Consider the following 21663-nt stretch of genomic DNA (forward strand, 5'->3'; position numbering starts at 1 on the left):
ATGAAGATTAGATAGAAAGAAAATCTTCTGATACCATTTTAAAAGATAAAGACTAAGGAAAAAGATGATGAAAAAAAACTGAATTGTATTTCCACGCTCTAATGGAATTGTTTTCTGTACATTCATATATAGCATAAGGAAGAAAGAAAAAAAGCTCTGTAACTAACTATTAGCTGGCAAAACTAAGTATAAAAATACCAAATACAAGAAAAAGTATTCAGAGAAAATACATGATAAAAAAAAAACACACTAATATTTCATACAAGTGTCGTGTCATGTTAGCATAATATTAGTTAAAATAATATTCATTATATATGTTATTCACATCTTATCGTGTCATGATAACTCGCATAATAAGTGACACACTTTAAGAATGACAGGTTATTTATATCGTGTCATATCATGTCAACCCGCATAATAAGCAACACATTTGAGGTTGCGAGTTATTCGTGTTAACTTTTAAAATAAGTTAATTGTGTTCGTATTAAGTGTATTTATATTTATAACATATTATGTCGTGTCAACTCCAATTTTGCTTAGATGCCCATTATAAGCTACATTTTTCATCTACATTTACTATTGAGACACTGACCCTCACTCTAGATGGTTAAGGTTTCTGTCTTCCTAAACTTTGAGAAATTTTTTGATGGAACAGCTGTAGGTACATTCATGGTAAAAAGAAAAAAAAATTGGAACTTAAAAGAAATTATACAAAAAAATATAAATTAAAATGAATTTTTTTTTCTATTTTTGTAAAAGAGAATACCAAATTCTGTACTTCCGTGATACAGAAGAAATTTCCCTAAACTCTTGGGGATTGTACCTTCGATGACATATGCTTCTAACGTAGATCCCGAACATATTGGTTTGAATCACTTTAAAATAATCAAAAAATAATTCTTATTCTTTCTATTCCAATTTTTGAATTTCTTGTTATTTTCTTTAAAATAAAATAAAAAAAAAACAATTCTTATTCTTTCTATTCCAATTTTTGAATTTCTGGTTATTTTCACAATCTTATGTGCATCTATTGTTCCACGCTCTTCATATTGCTGAATTAACATCAAAATCAAGTGCAGCTTGCCACTACCAACCACCATTCAAAGAAGTTTATCATCGATATTCCCTTCAACCCCAAGTATTCCAAAATGAACGCTAAATGAACTATTTTTTATTTTTTATTTTGTTTACAACAAATGCATTGATTCAAATCATGGTTTGTAGCGGAAGGAAGAAAGATATTCTGTTGAGATGCTCAAGGACACGAGGAATCCGGTGATGGGGTCCGCGGCATGTTAAAGTTAGTATAAAGCATCAACCACATCTATGCAGCATGCTAGTACTGCGCGACTGTTTTAGCTTTTTTCTAAAGTTTAGAATCTATTTTAGTGATAGGTTATTCTACTTACTCTGATTTTTGTTTTATTAAATTAGAATGTCGATAGGAAAGAAAAATAATAAAAATAGTTGAGATTATGATCAAAAAATGTTAGAGAGTGATAAGCAAAAATAAACAGAAAATAAAATAAAATAACATCTTTTTTTGGGTAAAACAGAGGGCCTAAGCCCACCAAATAAAAGAAAATAAACAAACCAAAAAATAATTATTGAACAACTAAAGTACAAGGTCTGCCCACAATAGCAAAGTCAGCCAAGAACAATAGCTAAATTCTAGGAGGAGGCTCTCCGCTAACAAAATAATCTAAATTGTAATTGTTATCCAAGATAAAATTCGTCATCCAATTGGTTCAGACATTCCCTTCTCTAGAAATGTGATGAAATCTGACAATCCAATCTTTGTGCTTCAAAGCTAAAATAACTTATCCCTCTATTTCATTACCCAAAAAATGATAAAAAAAAAAAATTGGTGAAAAAAATGATAAATTTTTTGTATATGCTATATATGTGTCTTTATTATTATTTTCATAACTTAGAGGAATATTGTTATTTTCTGTAAAAGACGCGACATGTGAATTAGACTTTGCTGTGTAAGGCCTGGGTTGTTATTCTAATTTACTGTAAAAAGAAAAAAGAAAAAGAAAAGAAAAGAAGAAGATAGATGGTACTCGTGAGAGAGTTATGTGAGTTAGGTGAAAAAATATAATTACGTAAGTAATATTATCTTAACCTAATAATTAAGGAAGTAACAGTAATATCATTTAGCTTTACCTCACATAATGTTTCTCATACTGTTAAAAGATGAAGGTTTGGGATCAATCTCAATCCTCCTTTCCCTACGCAAAAATAAATTTTAGTGGTCGAACCAGCTCCCCCTATTAACTATGCCCCAAAGAAAGAAAGAAATAAATAAATTGAGAGGAGCTCTTTGTTTTCACTATTTAGTGTGAATTGCATCATACCCATCTTAGTTGATCTGAACCCAAGTCACTCTAATTGGTTTAGTGGTAAAGAATTTAAGTATTCCGCATAAATTTATAGGTTTAAATTTCTGTGTTACTATTATATAAATAAATAAAAAAGTGATTTTGGACCCAATTCGTTTGCTCCTACATCATCTACTAATATCAACCTATAAAATAACTGCATCCTTCATATCACATTTGAATTTATACTAGAAACCATAAAAGGCCCAATAAAACAACAATAAGCTTGAGTTAAAGGCTCAATCTATGGACTTAATCACTAAAGAAGTGTGTTAGATACGTGTATACACAATCCACCAAAGACATTCTCTAAAGCAAACAAATAGATCCCAGCAGCTCATCAACCAATGACTGGATAACAAAGACAATCTTCCAGCTAAGTCACAACAATATAGCCCAGCCACAAGCATCCCACCTGAAGGGTAGGCAAGAGAAGCCACCTAAATAGCCAATCAAAGGATATATCAACCAAGCCTCCATACAACAGTAGTATGTTGAGCCAACAAGCAGGTCATGCCATAACACCTATCTGGATCATACTCAATCGTATGTGTGGTTAGACTCAACTCCTTGTGATCTGATAATTTTATCATATATAATAAGAAAAAATAATGAATAAATGATGCCAAAAAAAATCTAATAATTGCAATTAAAAAAATTAAATTAGAGGATCATTTTCAAATATTTTATCCAACTAATGCAAGTGTTGCGCAGGTTGTACTTGTGCAAGTGGCACTCGGGTGGGCAGGGTTTGACAACTTTTTTGCTAATCTTAATCGAACGGTTAAAACCGGTTTGGTTCAAAGAACCAAATTATTATTTTTATCTGAATTGGCTTTATTTTTCCCGAACCAATTTATGATTCACAACCAATTTATAATTTATAATTGGTTCTGAACCAGTTCAAAACCAATTTAGGTATGCACACTATAATTGTCATAATTTTCTAACTCCGTGTCAAGTGGAAGTACAGTGTTGTATGCAACTCTCCCGTCTTCCTATCTTTCAATTCTCTAAAAGGTCATAATCTTTTTCTTTTTTGTTTTATTGTTTCTAAAAAATAATTTCAATCAAACTTATCAATACATTCAACCAATCCATTATATATATTCTAACACAATTGTACAACATATGTACTAGCACATACAAGAGATCAAGGAATACGTGAAGTGCTAGAAAATAAATAGTTAAGGGTTAGGAAGAACGTAAACTCGGTTTATCCTTCTTCGACCACCACCACTTGTGACCTATATCCAGATTACAACTAGTCAATAGTTTTCCACTATTTCACCAAGCTTCAATGGGTGTTTGATAAACCGTTACAACCACCAAGTTTTCGGGTACTAGATAACCTTACAACTTCCACCAAATTTAGGTATTTAGCAACCTTCACAACTTTTCCCAAACTTTCCTAGGTGATAGGCTACCTCTCAATCACTAAGGATCTCACTACCCTGTAACTCAATAATACAATGTGGAATGTGTTTGGAATTGAATAAACATTCTCCAAGTGTTGATAATATAAATTGAAGCTCTATGCATTTATGATCTTTCACAAAGAGATAAGCTCAAAGACTTTAAATGATCAAGAATGAGTTATGCAAGTGTAGAGCAATAAAATCTATTAAGGAAGGCTCATGTAATGATTCAACAGTGTCCAAGATTGTTTAGAGCCGTTGAAAGTGAGTATTTATAAGTTTCCAACAAAATATAGTTGTTTATAACTCTTGGAACACTTTCTGGAAAGTACATATTAATATGCATGTCAAGACATATCCAAATAAATCACCCCAAGATATTTGGATATGCTACAACATGTATCCGAATATGCTACCATAGATATCTTGATACATTACAACAAATATCCGAATATGATATACCATATTTTCAGATATGCTACAATACGTCGCAACTCGTGGAAGTTTGCTGCATGATAGTTGCACGCATACCACATAGGCAACTAGTTGCACACCAAATGTGTATGCAATTGGCTGCATTAATTAAATAAAGGACAATGCTTTTTCATGTTGTATGAGAAAGCATCCTTCGTGCTATACACTCATAGAGATTTGAGCATTCATTTTCTTCTTCTTATTTTTTAAGTGTGGAACACACTAAAGTTGTATCTATAGTATGAGATTATTATCTCCTATTGCATGAGAGTCCAATATCTTTAAATAAAATATTTAAAAATAAATCAATATGGTAATTTAATTTTTATATTTGTGATTATTAGGTTCTTTTCCTAATAAATAAACATTTTGAGATCTTCTAAAATTATATTTGACATATCAAAGACATTAAAATAATTAATATATAAGCTAAAAAACATTTTAACTTATTTTTGAACGATCAAGCATATGGATCAAATGACAGAGATTTCTTACATCTTAACCAGTTGTTATTAATCTTTCATGCAACGAGATACCTTTAAAATTTTTATGTACAAGTTATTAATCTTTACATTTTATTTTGGACGAAAAAATTCAAAATTTTCTTTTTAAAATAACTTAGTCATACTTAAATATTTGTTTTCTAATTTTGAATAATTAAATTTAATGAAAAAAGATAGTAATAATGGATGCTTAATTTTAATAAAGAAAGAAAAACTTGAATTCAGTTTTAATAAAAAGAAATAATATGATTTTCCGATAAATTATATTTACTAATTTTAATTATTAAATTATATATTAAAAATTCAAAATATTTTTAGTATATGAATTTAATTTATTAATCACTAAAACTTTTTATAATTACGTTCATGATTTTGATTCATTCCATGAGCCATAATAGTACAAAAAATTCATGTTGGAAAATCTTTATCATATATTATAATATGATGTATTAACTTTTAATAGACAAAAAATATACATAATATATTATGAATTAGTTTATAAAATTCTCGATTTAAATATATTAATATTAATAATAAGTAAAATTATATAAATTTAAAAATAAATCATTTGAAACAACCAAATATTCTTCCCCTTGCTGGTTATTGTTCTATAAGTGCAGAAAAACTTATCATTTACAAGTATCAAAGCAAATGAATGGTTTATTATATCTCTAACAAATAAAAAAAAACAAGGGTTAGTTTCGTAAATTTAACACATATTCCCAACAATATTTTACCATCAACGAAACATAGACTCGAGAAACTTAAGCTAATAATTTCAGTGATATTTTGACCTACCAAATAACTTTTTGTTAACATTTCTGAAAAACTCACTTTTTTATTATATTCCCGAGAATCGTCATTCTTGGGTAAAATAATATTTCTCCTCTACCAAACAACCATAAGGTTTTATGTGTAAGGGATATAGGTTGATTTGGTTGGGTAAATGGATTATTGGTTCATCTTGTTGACTTATATATATATATGTGTGTGTGTGTGACAATAGGGTTATATTTACAAAATTTTTGCTTATAAATTCTTACAAACTACACTATGTACACTCGGAAGTACACTAGGTTACACTATGTACTTTCGGGAGTACATAGTGTAATTTGCAAAAATTTGTTAAAAAAAACTTGTAAACAGATCCTTCCGTTATATATATATATATATATATATATATATATATATATATATAGCAGGATATTCTTATACCGGTGTAAGAGTTAGATGTAACACCCCGTATATATCCGGTAATGTTATCATACTATCGTATTAAGCTGCGCTTAATTAAAAAAAATTGCGAAATATCTTTTTCTTTTCAATTATGATGTCATTAATCATTACCAACTTGATTGCTTAATCATTTTCAAAAGATCGCCTGTATGTAATTGCAATAAAACAGCTAACTGAAAATACCTCATTAATTAAATAGCATAATGTAAGTCTCTAGTCACGGAACTACAACACGTAGGCCGGACCAACTTGCAGTTTATACAACTCAACTCAAAAGTACTAACAACATAGTGGCATAGACAACTCCCATGCTCACCCAAATAAGGCAACAAAGCCCAACATAGTCTCAATATCATCAACATAATAATGATGCGGAAAACATAAACAACATCGAATTCAGTCATGTCAGCAATACAACATAAATATCATAATTAGCTAAGCTCTGGCCTCCTGCCGCCAGAGGCATCAATCACCATACTACCTGAACCTGAAATAAGTATTCCCCAAACGTGGGGTGAGATCTCTAAACAAGAAATCTCAGTAAGACAAGGGGTCCTCCAGGATCTTCCACCCCAAGCTCACTTACATGTGCAATATAAGTTCAAAAGCAGTTTATCATCATCAGTTCTAAAATAGTGCAATGCAGCAGATAATCATGTCATGTGTGTCAATACTATTCTACTGATCAGAAAAATGAAGGATCACATTATTACCCACACAATATGCAAGACGCTACTTGCACCCACCCACAGACTCACCATCTTGTATGACGCCACATACTCAGGCTTACCGACTAAGTGGAAACAACACATACATATTATAAGCCATTGCACATATCAGCTCAAAAACATTTCAAAATATCCAAAGCATTTAACACAACATGCATATAACCATACCCCTATGGGACATGGTGGAATCATAACATGGCTAAACCGAGGACACAAAAGCTTACCTTGCAAGCTAACACCCAAAGCCAAGAGTCCACAGCTCAAAGTCCAAACACAGTAGATTCACAATATGTTATGGACCAATAATATATCAATAAACATGCACCGCAAGCATACAATATTAAGACAACGCATTTCCATTACGTTTTACGTCTTAAGGCTTCTTACCAAGCCATAAGCCCTTAATCATATGATTCTGACTTATATTAATTAATTACAGAAGTTCAACTTCCTCAAACTAGGGTCCACAAATGCATAGATCAGTTCTGGATGAACAGTACGCTACTGTTCCTCGCAAACCTAGAATATCCGGATATTCCTCGGGGACATATCCCGATATCACATATCCGGATATCAAGATCCCCATATCCGGATATCAATATCCGGATATTTGTCGACCAAATATCCGGATATTTCGCAACAGAATGCAGTTTCTGCATTTCGCGAAGATATCCTTCCAAGGTTCCATTTTTAACACTTCCAAAAGCTTAAACATGCATCTTAAGGTTCATTTATGTTCATATGACAGTTGGTTACTTGTTTAACCCATTAACATGCCAAGACTTCATCTTTAAGCAACAAAACTCAAGACCAAGGGTAGAACCACTTACTCAAGGTTCAAAACAGAAAAGCAAAGGCTCATGGAGCTCTCCAAACAGCTCCAACAATGCAGGCCAAGAAGGTGCACGAAAATGCCACACCAAAGGTTGATTCTTGCACCAAAAGATCACACCTAGAAGCTCAAAAAGCCAACTCCAAGGTTCCCATAACCAAAACCACCAACTCAGCCCCTCACAAGGCAGTGACAAAACTCAGAACAAAAGCACTCTCCCCACTCACACTAAGTGTTTGATGAAGAAACCAAGAAGAAAGATGACTTATTGGCTCTCAAGGTGAAGAGAAAGGGATGAACAACAAAGGAAGAGGCACTCAGCAGCTAAGCATTCACGTAGGAAGCCAATATGGCCTAGGGTTTTGTGCATAAGTTGCATTTATAGTCACTTAAGCCTTTAACACACAATATTAACTTTAATTGCTACGCTTAGCATTTTAATCCCAAACTTTGAATTCTTAACCTACTCAATTTTACAAGAATTATTATATTTTTCTTATAATTTTTGGAGCACCTTTCCGGTACGCGCTTTTCATAGCCAATACTAGTTTCTGGCACCAGTTCTCATTATTTTGACTTGAAACTCATTTTACAAGTCCTACATATTATTCTAGTAATTATCATGCACTTATTATAATTTTCCAGAATACTTTTTCGGTACGGATTTATACCAACTAGCAGAACCGGTATCTGCACTTTTCTTCCGAAAAGCGACTTTCAGCATTCTTACTCACTTACTATAATTATTAGAGCCTCATAATAATTATTAGGATCAATTATGAAATTATTTCCTAATTTCTCATAATTAATTAATTAACTTCCTTAATTAACGGTGCGAGTTCTTACATTAGAAGTCTTACACTTAATCTTGACCATTGATCCATTTGTGTCCAATGGTTCATATTACTAAAAATTTGATAAGTGGAATCAACTGACAAGATTAAAAGTGTAACTTACACTAGTGTAAAATGATCCTGACCTATATATATATAACCTATATATATGTATATATATAGGGATATGTTTTTCACATGTTGCATGAGATAAATTATCTTATGCAACACACAAAAAAGTGGATAAGATCCACTTTTTTCCTTTCTTTCTCTTCTTCTCAGTGTGTCCCACTCACTTTTTTGTGTATTGCATGAGACAATTTGTCTCATGCAACATGAGAAAAACATTTCCCATATATATATGGGATATGATATTGTGACAACCAAATAATGTTACTACCAATGTTACTACCACATCTTAACCGTTGATTGCGGAAATCAACGATTAAGATTTGGTAGTAACATTATTTGGTTGTCACAATATCCTATCCCTATATATATATATACACACACACACACACACAATGTTGTCAAAATTGAGTTTCACGTAGAAACGGAAGGGAATTGTAGAAACGTAAATCGTAGAAATGACACAAAAGGTAAAGGTTTTACTACTTAAGGTCAAGATACAAAAAATTATATATATATATATATATATATATATATATATATATGCATGTAAAAAAAATATCACATAAATCACTACTCAAAAGTCAATGAATAACTTCATATTTAAAAGATATAACTCACATAACTATATAAGACATAAATCCAAAAATACAAAAAAAGTTTAACAACTCCTATAACCAAGTTCTACAACATCAAAAGAAAAAAGTTTAACAACTCTTAAATGAAAATACAGCAGCTGCGCATGAGGATTTTTTTTTCAAATAGCTAGAAGAAGATACTGTGCATTTGTTTTGGGGAAATGGAAATAGGTTTTTATTATTATTATTATTAAAAATATAAAAATAAAATCAATCATAGGTTAAAAGTTGACCTGCTTTGATGTTTTGGTTTAAGTAAAAACGTAAAAATTTGTGTTTCTACCATTTTTACGTTTATACACGTAGTTTTTACCAGTTTTTACTAATGAGAGTTTTTACTTGCGTTTTAAAACGTATCACCTTAGTAAAAAAGTAAAAACGTAAGTTTTTACACTAGTTTTTAACAACAATGTATATATTATATGGAAAAAAAATATTTCTACAGCCACTTTGTATAAGGTTATCTACAGCTACCCCAAAAACTATGTCGTTTTGATTAATGAAGGGTGTTTCTGTAATTTTAGGTGAATTAATGAAGGGTATTTCAGTAAAATATATATGATAAAAAAATAAACAAAATTACGGAAACACCCTTCATTAATTCACATAAAATTCTTCATTAATCAAAACGATGTAATTTTTGGGGTAGCTGTAGATAACCTTATCTAAAGTGACTGTAGAAATATTTACCCCATATTATATATATATATATATATATAAAGATTTAATGTTTCTTATGTTATAAGAGATTATTTTACATCTTATACACACAAAAGTGTGTGGGGTCATGTAAGGAGAAGAGAGAAAAATAAAGGATCTCATACTCCCTCTGTGTGTGTGTAAAAAAATATTTTATCATTTACAATATGAGAGATTTTAAACCCTAGATACAATTATATAATAAATATAATCAAAGCTGCACAACCTGCACTATAACTAACAAGAAGCTAAGATTTAGTCGTTGGTGTTACAACTATATACCTAGATAGTATCTTGCATCGATATCGATACGAGATAAGACACACAACATTTCGACAAGTTAATTTTAAAAAATGTTAGATTTCGATACGTTAGATCACATTTTGATATTAAATAATTTGTAATTTATGTAGTGTATATTATATTTAATATTCAATATTTTAATAAAAAAATGAAATTAAACTTATAATACTCTTCAATTTTGCAAAAAAATATAAGATGTAAATATTTACTATTATATTTTCAAATTGAAAATATCTTATACACTTTAGTGAGATTTATTCGGTATCCATTTTTAATTTTTATTATATCAGTTTGATAAAATATCGATCAAATTTTCATGATATCTAATGAAATTTCAAATATTATAGATGTTAGAGTGTGTCAGAGTATCAAAGAGTGTTGAAAAATGTCGGGTCGGACACGACAATTCAGATTTTTTCAAGTGTCGATACAATGTAGCATACCAAGTTTGACAACCAATCCATGTAATCATCCATTATTTAGAATCAAAAATAAAAATCAATATCCATGAACCCGATCTATCAATGTTATAAAAACAGCATAAGTGATCGATCCGATTGGAGTACTGTGGATCAGTAGGTGATCAATCCAATCGGGGGTCACTGCTTGAACCATTTTATTTGAATTTGTATGAAAGTATATAATAAATATTATTATAATAATAAAGTATCTCAAATAAGGCATTGGGGTAGTGGTTGGTGTCCCTTGCTTTATTTGCATATACGGTCCCTAAAACAAATTTCATGAAACAAGTTCTTTTATATTTTTATTTTGTAGAATAATTTTATAAAACAATTTTCATACACACTTTTATTATTTTCATACACACTTGCTATTACATTCCATACAAAATAAATGAAGAAAGAAATACAAAGTCACTTGCTAATACATTCCATACACACTTTTATATATTTTCATAAACAAATGCACAATCGATCAGATATATATATACTGCGAGCCAAGAGAAGAAAGAATACAAATAAATGAAAAAAAAAATCCCTCACAAAAGCCTAAATTTCCTATACATCTTCACACATCTTTGCAAAACCATTATGTGCTTATTTTGCTTCTCAATAGAAGCCAAAATGAAAAATGAAATAAAAATAAAAGCAAAACCAAACATCATCCTTGGTATAAAGGGAGGTTATGTTTACAATCTCTTTTTCTTATAACTTCTTATCATTATTTTTCTTGTTGTTAGATCAAAATCAAATTAACAGTGATAAAAAGATATTAAATGAGGGCACTTAATTTGATTTTGACGAAAGTGCATGTAATAAAATCATTGTAAGATATTTTAAGAAAAAAAAATTATAAATATAACCTCCCATATTTTGTATCTTGTAGTATATGTCAAATTAGAAAATGAATGTGTTGAGATAAAATTTAGGCACTGCGTGCTAGCATCTCCTGAAATTCAAGCATTGACCTCTCTTTCTGAAGCCTCATATCTTCATGAAACTTGGAGATGAACTCTTCTGCCTTTTGATCCACATGCAGTTGTGGAGACTTAGCAACCACAGCTTTCCATGCATCTTCTATAGTATTCATGCCACTACTCTCACCAACCAAATCCTTGTTAACATAAACCTCTTTGCCTCTGCTTGTTTCCCCTTGTGTTGCATGAGTACTCTTGTTGCAATTGGTGGCATGCACAGACACAGAAGCAGCCTCAGAAAAGAGTTCATCTATGCCTATAGCAGCAAAGTTCTTGTGATGAAAATGGTGGTAAGAAGTAGTAGCATATGGCTTTTTACTAGTGAGAGAGCGATGACCCTTTGAGGATATGAGATTGCTAAGGGAATGAAATGCTGAAATCAAGCGTTGAAGAGTGGTTTTGATGGACTTGGTGATGTTGAGTTTGTTGAATTTGGACTGTAATCTGTTGGAGAAGCTCTTCCATGCCTTCTTGGCAGGTTGAAGCTTCTTTGCTAGCCTCAAGCGAGACATCACAAAAGGAAGGATTTTAGTTTGAAAGGGTTTGGATAGGGAAGGCTCGGAAGAATGTATACAAATGCAAGCAAAAGCAATTAGAAATGGTTCTCAATCTCATGAAGGAAGCTTTGATGCCCTTTTTAGTTTTATAAAATCACTTTGTTCTACAAGTTGCTACTATCTTTATGATGTCCAATTGGCACATTATTTGTCACCAGAATTACAGAAATGCCATTGTTTTGATTTCTACAGCAGAAAATGTGGAACACTGAGTCATATATATTGATGGCATGAGTTGTAATATAATGAAACCTTAAAGGGTGTAATTTCTTGGTACAAGCTCATCACTTTCGGCAAAATTGACAGCATAGAAGCAGCCTTGGGTGCTAAGTATAGAGAGAATAAGGAAAGCTAAATTCTGTAAAGGCACCAGTATTGGTTTTCCCATGTGGTTGTGTCCTTGTGGGCTCCAATTCTATTTTTCTAATGTAAAAGCTAGTTGATCACTGATCTGTACCCTCTTCCCCACAACAAAAAGAGAAGAAGAAATAACATTTTATTCATTTTATAATTAGTTTTCCATTGGCATTAAGTTTTGAGTAAAGTTATTTATGTTGCTTTTCATAGAATACTTAAAAATAAATTATTTGAATTTTGATCTAAAAGTCATAAGTGAGACCTAATCTCTTAAATCAATTTATCAACACTTAACTAGCCTAACCACCCCTCTCTCTCTCTCTCTCTATATTATATCTTAGACCTCCTATGTAGACAAAAAATTCATTTAAATTTGAATTGAACTACATTAAGTAATTATGAACAATTTATAATAAAAAGGAGTTTGCATGAGTTATATTCCTTTCCTAGTTAATGATAAAATAACCATTTTATGTGTACATCTGTTTCCAATTTCCACTGAAGACAATGAGAATTTGAATGTAACATGTTGAATAGACTAGATAAATGAAAATAGACCAACACTGGCTGGTGCTGAAGGTTTACCATTGTTTCCTCATCAGATTTAGAAGCAGTGTGGTTATGCTATGTTTGGCAGTCAATTAGACAGGATAGTGACTCGCCGAAAAACATAACAGCAGCCACATGCTTCCACTTTTCTTAGAAAAAGATAACCACTAAAAGTAGAGTCTGTACATTCTTCAGGATTTCGTAAGGTAATCAATAGTTCAATGGATTTTGCATGTCAATAGTCTACAGAGTATAAACAACATAGACTTTTTACTTTCTGTTGATATTCATACCGTATTTAATATCCTTTAGGAATAGTTGTCTACCCCACTCTAAAGCCTGCTACATCAAATTTAGCAGAACAAAATAAATAAAATGACTTCCCATAAAGTTTTGAGAGAGGGGATGGGGAAAGCAAAATTCGAACTAATTTCGACTGGGCAACACACGATAGTGGGTCGATACGTAGTCAGATTTGAAGAATTCTCTAAGTTTTCATCATACATAATGAATAATAAGGATCAGGGGGTGAACTTATGTTACATTACCTTTCTTTTAATTCTGAACGTAATCTAAGATAAAGGTTTGAAAAAAATTGAGGGGGCGATGACCCCTCCTAATCCTTCCCTAACTCCACCACTGCTTTTCCACATAGGTTATAATCACATAATTGGCTTTTAGTTCAAGGCAATCAAACAGTACAAAAGCAAGTAGTATGCACTTCTATTTAAAAGAAAAAAGAAAAAACAGGAGTGTGCTTGTGGCATTATTCCTTATTCATATGTTACCTGCTTCTCTAGACTTTGTAGGAGTTAAATTACATATGTACAAATGCACAATTCCAAGGAAAGAGTTAGATCCGAAGCATGTTAAAATCATAATTAAGTTTACTATCTATAAACATTATGTTATGTTGTTCCTACTATATATTCTATCCTCTATTGCAGGTCATATTCAGAATGTTGTAGATGCTGCTAAAATTTTGCAGTAATTTGCCTAATATAGATTTTTTCACACTTGGTATATTTGATGTTGCTTCTATTCTGGATCATCTCATCAGACTATTGTGATGCCTAGTTAGAGCATAGAGCTAAATTTAGGAAGAAGGTAATGCTTCAATATTCTCTTCAGCATGAGGTGGGGTGATAGATGACCCAGGAATTGCATTCTTTATGGGTGCTGGACTATATTTCCCAAACACCCTATCTTTGTTTTGGTTCCACCATTCTTCTGCCTGATGCTCATCAAATCTTCGCTTACTGCACCCAAAAAAGAAAAAATAATAAATAATAAAGGGAAAATTGAAAAGAGAGAAATAGTATTAAAGATAGAAAGAACTGAAAAAGAAAACCAATGCTCTAATTAATGGTATAACCTAGTGGTTTATAAATTTATAATGTCATAAAACATTAACCTATTGTCATCAAACCAAAAGGTGGAAACAAAATAACAAAAACCAATTTACCATAGAAACTTTCATGTAATCAAATAATAACACCATTCTGCATATGCCAATATTGTGTAAAAGAATAAAAAGAATATACATCAAGTAGGAACTGATGATTAAAAAAATAAAAATGAGAATCTATCAATGCACATCAAAACCTCCACAGTTGCTAATGAGCATCATATCTTTGTTTAGTGGTCTTAATGGGAATAGAAGACCATATAAGTTTCCAACAATTTAGTACCCTTTTAGTCACACAAACACACACATAATACTCATGTACATGCCCCCATTGAGAAGAAGGTATTTTATAAAATAGAATAATTTAGTAGCTAATAAAAAATGATCCACAGATACACAGCATATTGACATGAAGGAAATATAGATCTGGAAATTTGTTAGATTAGAAAGTAGCTCTTATACCTGAATCTAACACGTTTGAAAACTTTGCTACCATTAGGTAGCACTAAGAGCGTGACATAAACACCAGGTTCAAATTGTTCAATGACTGATGCTTCTCCTTCTCTCATAGGCTTATAAGAATCAGGTGTTCTTGAACTGTTTTCTGAGCTTGGTGGAGGCAATCCTGTACTAGGTACAGATGATCTGTTGCTTTCTTGAAGAACATTTCCTCCATCTATAGATGGATCAACCCCAGCATTGTCGTCATTTCCTTCCAGTGTTTGCTCTTGCAGCTTTAAAGAGTCACTATCTGAGGCTGGTATATCAGGTGCCCTTTGTTGCTCAGACTCAAAGCTTGATGGGAAGGAAGAAGATTCAAATTCTATTCTCTCTCTAAGAAAATCTTCAGCCTGAGCATGTATGGTTCTCAAGGTTTCATTGTCAGGAATCTCTGGTGGCAATGTCTCAGTCACTTCCCTCAACTAAATAAAACCAAACAGAAGCAAGTTTAGCTGTTTAGATTAGAATGATCAACAACCTTTTTCTTTCCCATCAGGTTCAAACATAAGGCTGAAGTCATGCGATAACTCTCTAATTAACCCCATTAATTAACAGTTAAGATCAGGATATCGATAAAAGAATGAAGGTTCATCTGTCTTCAGAGTTATTCAGATTGAAAAATTAAGCTTATACCATGCAATATCTTTTTAGTTAGCCCCACTAGCAGTTTGAAGATGCAATTGGAAACCCGATCTATTTTCAAAGATTTCTTACTTCCCACTTGTATGATCTTTCGTTCATTTTTTAATAAAACACTGTTCTATGACCTGAACAAGAAACTTTTATTTAAATAAGCTAAGTTCAATAGTGATGTCAAGATATAGAATCTAGATACCTGATCAGTCATAGACTTAATAAATTCCTTTGCGTCTATATGCTTAGAAGATTCCTCCCCAGCCAATGAGGTGGTTTCCTCAATATTTTTCTGAAGATCCTGAATCTTCATATCTTGAATGTCACTCCTCTCCTTCAAACTTCGAATCTATATGCGAAAAGAAAAATTCATAAAAACTTATGAATGGGGACATATATGTTCCTCTGAGAGTAAAGAATGTAATTATTTGATCTAAAAATGGTATAAACTATGAAGTATACTTGGTTTTGCATTTTTGAGACTTCTTGATTCAAAAGCTCATTCTTCTTCTTTAAGCTATCAATAAGGCTTCTTGAAAATCCAGGGGAGGTAGAACGCGTTGGGCTTGGTGGTCTTCTTGCATATGGTGATACAGGTCTTGAACTAGCAGGTGGAGGTGGAGGTGGAGGGTGACTTGGCTGCATGACAGTAACAGGCTTGGAAGCATTCTGCATGGCACTCACTGAACTTGGAAATGCAGCATCTTTCATTTGTAAACGTGAAGGATTTAGAGCAGACCCTCCAGCCTTACTAGTCCCTACGTCAAGGAGTTTTACTGACTCTGTGATGGGAAACAAGAGAACTTTTGAAGGCCTTACCTCTCCCCTGTCAAATCTTTCCCTTCCATAAATGGAACTAGAATTGGAAGCACGAGTAATATCTCTATTAAAATTGGAAGCACTAACAGACTCAGAAGCTTTAAGCTTAGCATAACAAGCATCGCACACACGATGTGGTTTGCCAGGTGTTGGAGCCAATGCTGCTTTGGATGCCTTTTTTGAACTACAAGGATGGCAATATACCAATCCACAATGATAACAATTATGCCTTTTTCTTGTAAAACCAAATGGTTGTCGACAACCAGAGCAAACAGATTGGTCAGCTCCAGAAATCCACTTATGGATGCATATACAAGTTGTAAAACTGGATCCACATGCTATAGTCTTTATGTGCCTGTCCTTCAAGGATTCCACCAATGTTGGAGTTTTCTGATCTTCTGTGTCTCCATGTCCCAATCTTCCATTGGCACCTTTCCCCCAAGTATATAGTTCACTTCTTGAAGTCAAAACAGCGGCATGATATGCCCCACATGATATTTCTTCCACAAACTCACCTACTAATTTATCTCTTACTAGAATTGGCACTTTTCCATCAGACATTGGATTTCCTAGTTGACCATTTGCAGTGCCTCCCACAGTAAAAACATGACCAGATGCAGTGAGTGCAACAGTCATAGTGTGTCCACATGCAACCTGTTGAAAACTATATTCAGATAGTGCAGCCACACATGTTGGTTGAAGGTAGGTTTCCTTGTTAGCATGACCCAAACGATATTGGTCGCCATCACCCCATGTGAAAAGATGCTTCTTGGATGAAGAAGCGTTTGTACCAGTAGGATCCATAACCTCAATAATGGCTGCTGTGTGCCATACTCCACATGCAACCATAATAGCCTTTAGTCCACTCAATAATTGTACCTCCTTTGGATATGACACACTTTCCCTATCTCCATGGCCCAAGACACCAAACTTTCCATCACCAAAGGTAAACAGTTTTCCATTGGAGGTTGCCACTGCTGAATGCCATGAGCCACATGCAACAGATACAACCTGAAGTCCATCTAAAGGGCCAGCGACCCTCTTTGGTATATAGTAGCTAATATCAGTGCCATGGCCAAGAATTCCAGCATTATGTGTACCATCTCCCCATGTGAATAGATCACCAGACATTGTTACAGCACATGAATGATACTCACCACATGCAACAAAACCCACATTAGTAACTACCAGGGACTCCACAAGTTGTGGTCTACCATAATCATTACAAAATCCATGACCGAGCCTTCCACCAGAGTCCTCTCCCCAAGTAAAAGCCTCTCCTTGCCTTGTAACAAGAGCAATATGACGCACACCAGGACCAATCTGATGAACATCAAGAACAACATCAGATTCTAATGGCTTGGGAGTCAGCACATCTGTTTTGGAAGGGACTTGAGTCCCTAATCCATCAGAGGAAATGGCATCTGACCAAACCTCTCCCCATATATAAACATCACCTAGAGACTCTATGTCATCTGGTCCTGATGCTACACTACTTGCGTGGCTAATACTTGACACACTAACACGGGAACCATCTCCAACACTTGTCCTTACTGGCATATTTGAATGTTCTGACCCCACATCTGATTTTGCTGAATAAGACGATGTAGACTCACGAGAAACTGAATCACAAGAAAACCTGCCAAGGGCAATGCTTGAGGTAAACTCTAGTGTTCCACCAAAAGGACGAACATTCAGAACATAGTCATCACTATCCTGCAAGTGAAATTAAAAAAAAATACTTCATTGAAATGTTCTCAAAATAAGGATATTAGAAACAAAATATAATTCATGTGCAACAACTTAAACTTAAAAGGAGAATTCCTCCTTGACATGACTGTAGAAAAATGGTATTTGATATATAAAAAAAAAATGAGCTCATGCTAACAATGACATCAAATAATCAAATATTTGAAAGCTAGTTTGATCTTTGTCACCCCATTTATTATAATTTATGTAAACAAGTTTACAAGATGGAATTCTAAAGCTCATCTTGAGCATTTACATATTTTGACGAGTTTTGCATATATAGATTTAACCTTATATTAATAAGATTTGATTTTTTCATACTCCTCACATATTTTTTTAGAATAAATTACACTGAACATCCTATAGTTTGTATACTCCAGCATAACATTTCCTGGAGTTTAAGATTCTGCTGAGCTTAGTGATAAAATAATCTTCCAATACAATAAACGTAGAATTTAGTCCATGGGAAATTGAAGGAATAAATAGGAATCAGCAACTATTAACAAAGTATAAACTAAGATAAGTTGAAAATTAAATTATCATTTAAACAATTTATATTAAAACTCACATCAGTTAATTCACTTCTAGTGCTCCTACTCCTACTACGCAGTCCAGTAGAAATTAATTCCTTGAGGCCTGAAAACCATACCTCTACCTCAGCTTTGTCCTTGCAGATCTAGACATATGAAAAGGGTAAGCAATAGATTCAAAAATTTATATGAAAGTGACAAATTCAAGTCCAATATGAGAGTTACTGTATTTTCTAACCAGATCAAGTGATCGCTCCCCTTTTTTATAAATAAGTGAAAATGAAAGATAATCCTTTTCAGGGCGCAAATATCTTCTAAAGACAGCCTGCAAAGTACAAGTTAAAAGAGAACTTGGGATATCTATATCAGAGTGCTAAATAACCATAAATCTAGCCTTCCAAAGGCCAAGCATTTAACTTACTGTTCTCTGTCCTGGGATGATGCGCGAAACAGTAGACAAATTCAGACTCTTTTCCCTTCCATGAGAAATCCAAATCAGTTTTGTTTCATCCTGCTAATGCCACTAAATGTGAAATCATTCATACAGAGATATATAATTCAATTTATATAATGTGCATGTATTTTTGTTGGGATATAAATGAAAACTTTTTTTCAGTAAAAAAACTCACCTGTGAGAGCCTGAATGAACAAAATTTTGGCTTCCCTTTTCGACTATACTTAACTAACTGAGTGCCCTTTTTTAAAGCAATGAGTGCCTTCACAAAGAGGTAAAAGAAAAATTAAACTAAAGTGAAGCCCCTAAACAACATAATCTTTAAAATATCATATTAGTAACAAATTCCTATTGCAGAAATGTAAACTTGAACATGCTTACAGTGGCCACAAAATCTTTTCCTAAGTATTTTCCCCATTTAGATAAAGTGACTTTGATTGCTACCCTATCAAAACCTACTTAGAAAGGAGCAATATCATGACCATGTTCAATGAAAGTTTCCTTCCCCATCTTTTTGCTTCTTTAGCATAGCTACTCTGCGTGCATGGTTTTAACAAATATTCACTTTGCCTCTCCTAGAATACCATATATTGATGTTAAGTAAATTGATTCAAGTTTTATATCATATTGCCTACATATACAAACCAAGATACCTCAGCATCCTTTTAATTGCTTTCTTTCTCTTGTCTCATGAATCAATTTGGATATTTTTCCCCTTCTAAGGGAAGCAGGTGTAAGCCGTACACTTTTATTAGTCACGTGGATCATTCGATTCAAGTGGGATCAATGGCTAAAGATGAATATAAGACTTATTAGACTTACACTAGTATAAATTGATCCTCTCTCTATGTATGTATGCTATGTTTTTCACGACATATTTTCCATTTCCTTCTTTTTCTTTTGGTAGATACCAACCGGTGTCCCAAACCCTAACGGGTCCGACTAATCCGGTTTCAGGTTTGGGCCTCTCCACCCTCCCCAAAATTCCATTCCCTTCTTTTGCCCTGCCTTTTGCCCCTGCAATCAAACAATGTAGCTTGCGAGGGCATGTCTTATCTCCAATCATACTGCTTCTAGCTAGGAGAAACAATTCATCAATTCATTAGGAGTAACACCAGCATCCATAATTGTCAATACACAACATAGCATTTTAACTACAAGTCTATAACTAATACCCCTAAAACAAAAAGGATCCCCAATATTTTGAGTTATCTTTCTACAATAAAGACACCAAAAATTAATACTCACTTGAAACAAACAAATATGATCATGCCTGATGAAAAAAATTCAAAATTCTAATATTTTCTAGCCACCAAATAATCAAATGAAGAGAAAAGTTTAATATGGTAAAGAAACTAACTTGCTCAATATCTCGATCATGATTCCAATAACTAGCAGGATCTGCCATTCCATCTGATAAAAATTGTAAGGAAACAACTGAAGACGACAAAGCTCAAGCGTCATACTTTCTACTTGGGCCTCTCATCAAAGTCTCCAAAAGCTTCAAGATGAAAAATTTCCCCAAAAAAAGTAGTAGGATTTAATTAATTTAAAAAAAAAAAAAAAAATTCCTCAGACTCTGATATGGTACTAATGGGTCTCTGCTATAGATTCAAAAAACAGAGAATGACCCAGATGAAGATTTCTCATGACACTCCCAAAAAGATTGAAATTTGGCAAAAGGGGTGTGAAATTTGCATCAATGAGTGTATGATCAGTTTCTGAGCAAATTTGGATTCAGCAATTGGGAGAGAGAAAGAGAGAGAAGATGCGAAAGTTACGTAAAAGGAATGGGAGTGAGATATTGGCGCGCTTCTTAAAATGCTTCTACGTCCACCAACTAACTAAACTGCTTCCTCAATTTTATGTATTTTTACTCAACTCTAATGCACATGAAACCTATATCTCAACTACCATTATGTTAAATTTTGGTTAATAACATTTATTATGTGATTAACATAATAATAACTTACATTAAATGTTAACTTACCAATAACCAAATGTAGTCCAAATATAAGTTTTTATATGTAAATAAAACATTTTAATTTTCTACCTACTAGATAGTTGTGGTGAGTAAGCATCATTTGAAAGAAAAATGAGGTAGCTTGGATAGAAAAATTAATAAATAAATAAAAACCATTTTAGATCATGGGCAATTTATATATAAAAAAATAAGTACAAATTTAGGTTAAATTACTCTACTTGAGAATTAATTAGTACATATAAGGGTTTGTATAGGTTTGTGGTTAATTGTAAGCATATTATAAATCAATTTGACTTGATTTTGAACTAATCAAATAATGATTATTCAACCAATATGGGATGGCACACTTGCTCCAAGCTTCCGCTTTGATTATATATATATTGTTGACATAGATCAATATTAACATGATATATATTTTTAAAATATATGAAGAGAAAATTAACTTGATTATACTCATATTAATATTGAACTTTTACAAGATTTAACATAAATAAATAAAGTAATAAA

The 21663-nt window shown here is 32.7% G+C and overlaps 2 protein-coding genes across 3 annotated transcripts; both read right to left on the reverse strand.

The window, feature by feature from the left end:
• Nucleotides 1–11563: 11563 nt before the first annotated feature.
• On the reverse strand, nucleotides 11564–12148 carry LOC133307731 (uncharacterized). Its single transcript, XM_061508286.1, has one exon. It carries the CDS (start codon nucleotides 12125–12127, stop codon nucleotides 11564–11566), a length of 564 nt encoding a protein of 187 aa, XP_061364270.1. The 5' UTR covers nucleotides 12128–12148.
• A 1870-nt stretch (nucleotides 12149–14018) lies between these two features.
• On the reverse strand, nucleotides 14019–20580 carry LOC133307727 (PH, RCC1 and FYVE domains-containing protein 1-like). Of its 2 annotated transcripts, none has more exons than XM_061508279.1 (10): nucleotides 20533–20580; nucleotides 19348–19434; nucleotides 19140–19229; nucleotides 18957–19043; nucleotides 18753–18864; nucleotides 16083–18106; nucleotides 15823–15954; nucleotides 15276–15409; nucleotides 14949–15137; nucleotides 14019–14337 (listed from the first exon to the last, which is right to left on the reverse strand). In XM_061508279.1, exons 1-10 carry the CDS (start codon nucleotides 20578–20580, stop codon nucleotides 14175–14177), a joined length of 3066 nt encoding a protein of 1021 aa, XP_061364263.1. In that variant the 3' UTR covers nucleotides 14019–14174. The 2 variants fall into 2 exon arrangements, with proteins under 2 accessions (XP_061364263.1, XP_061364262.1); XM_061508278.1 differs by having other exon boundaries at nucleotides 15823–15969.
• Nucleotides 20581–21663: the final 1083 nt, after the last annotated feature.

Source organism: Gastrolobium bilobum, unplaced genomic scaffold (genome assembly GCF_033153095.1).
Source record: "Gastrolobium bilobum isolate Gb01-03AN ecotype WA unplaced genomic scaffold, APGP_CSIRO_Gbil_v1 utg6672, whole genome shotgun sequence".
Classification (NCBI taxonomy): Eukaryota; Viridiplantae; Streptophyta; class Magnoliopsida; order Fabales; family Fabaceae; genus Gastrolobium; species Gastrolobium bilobum.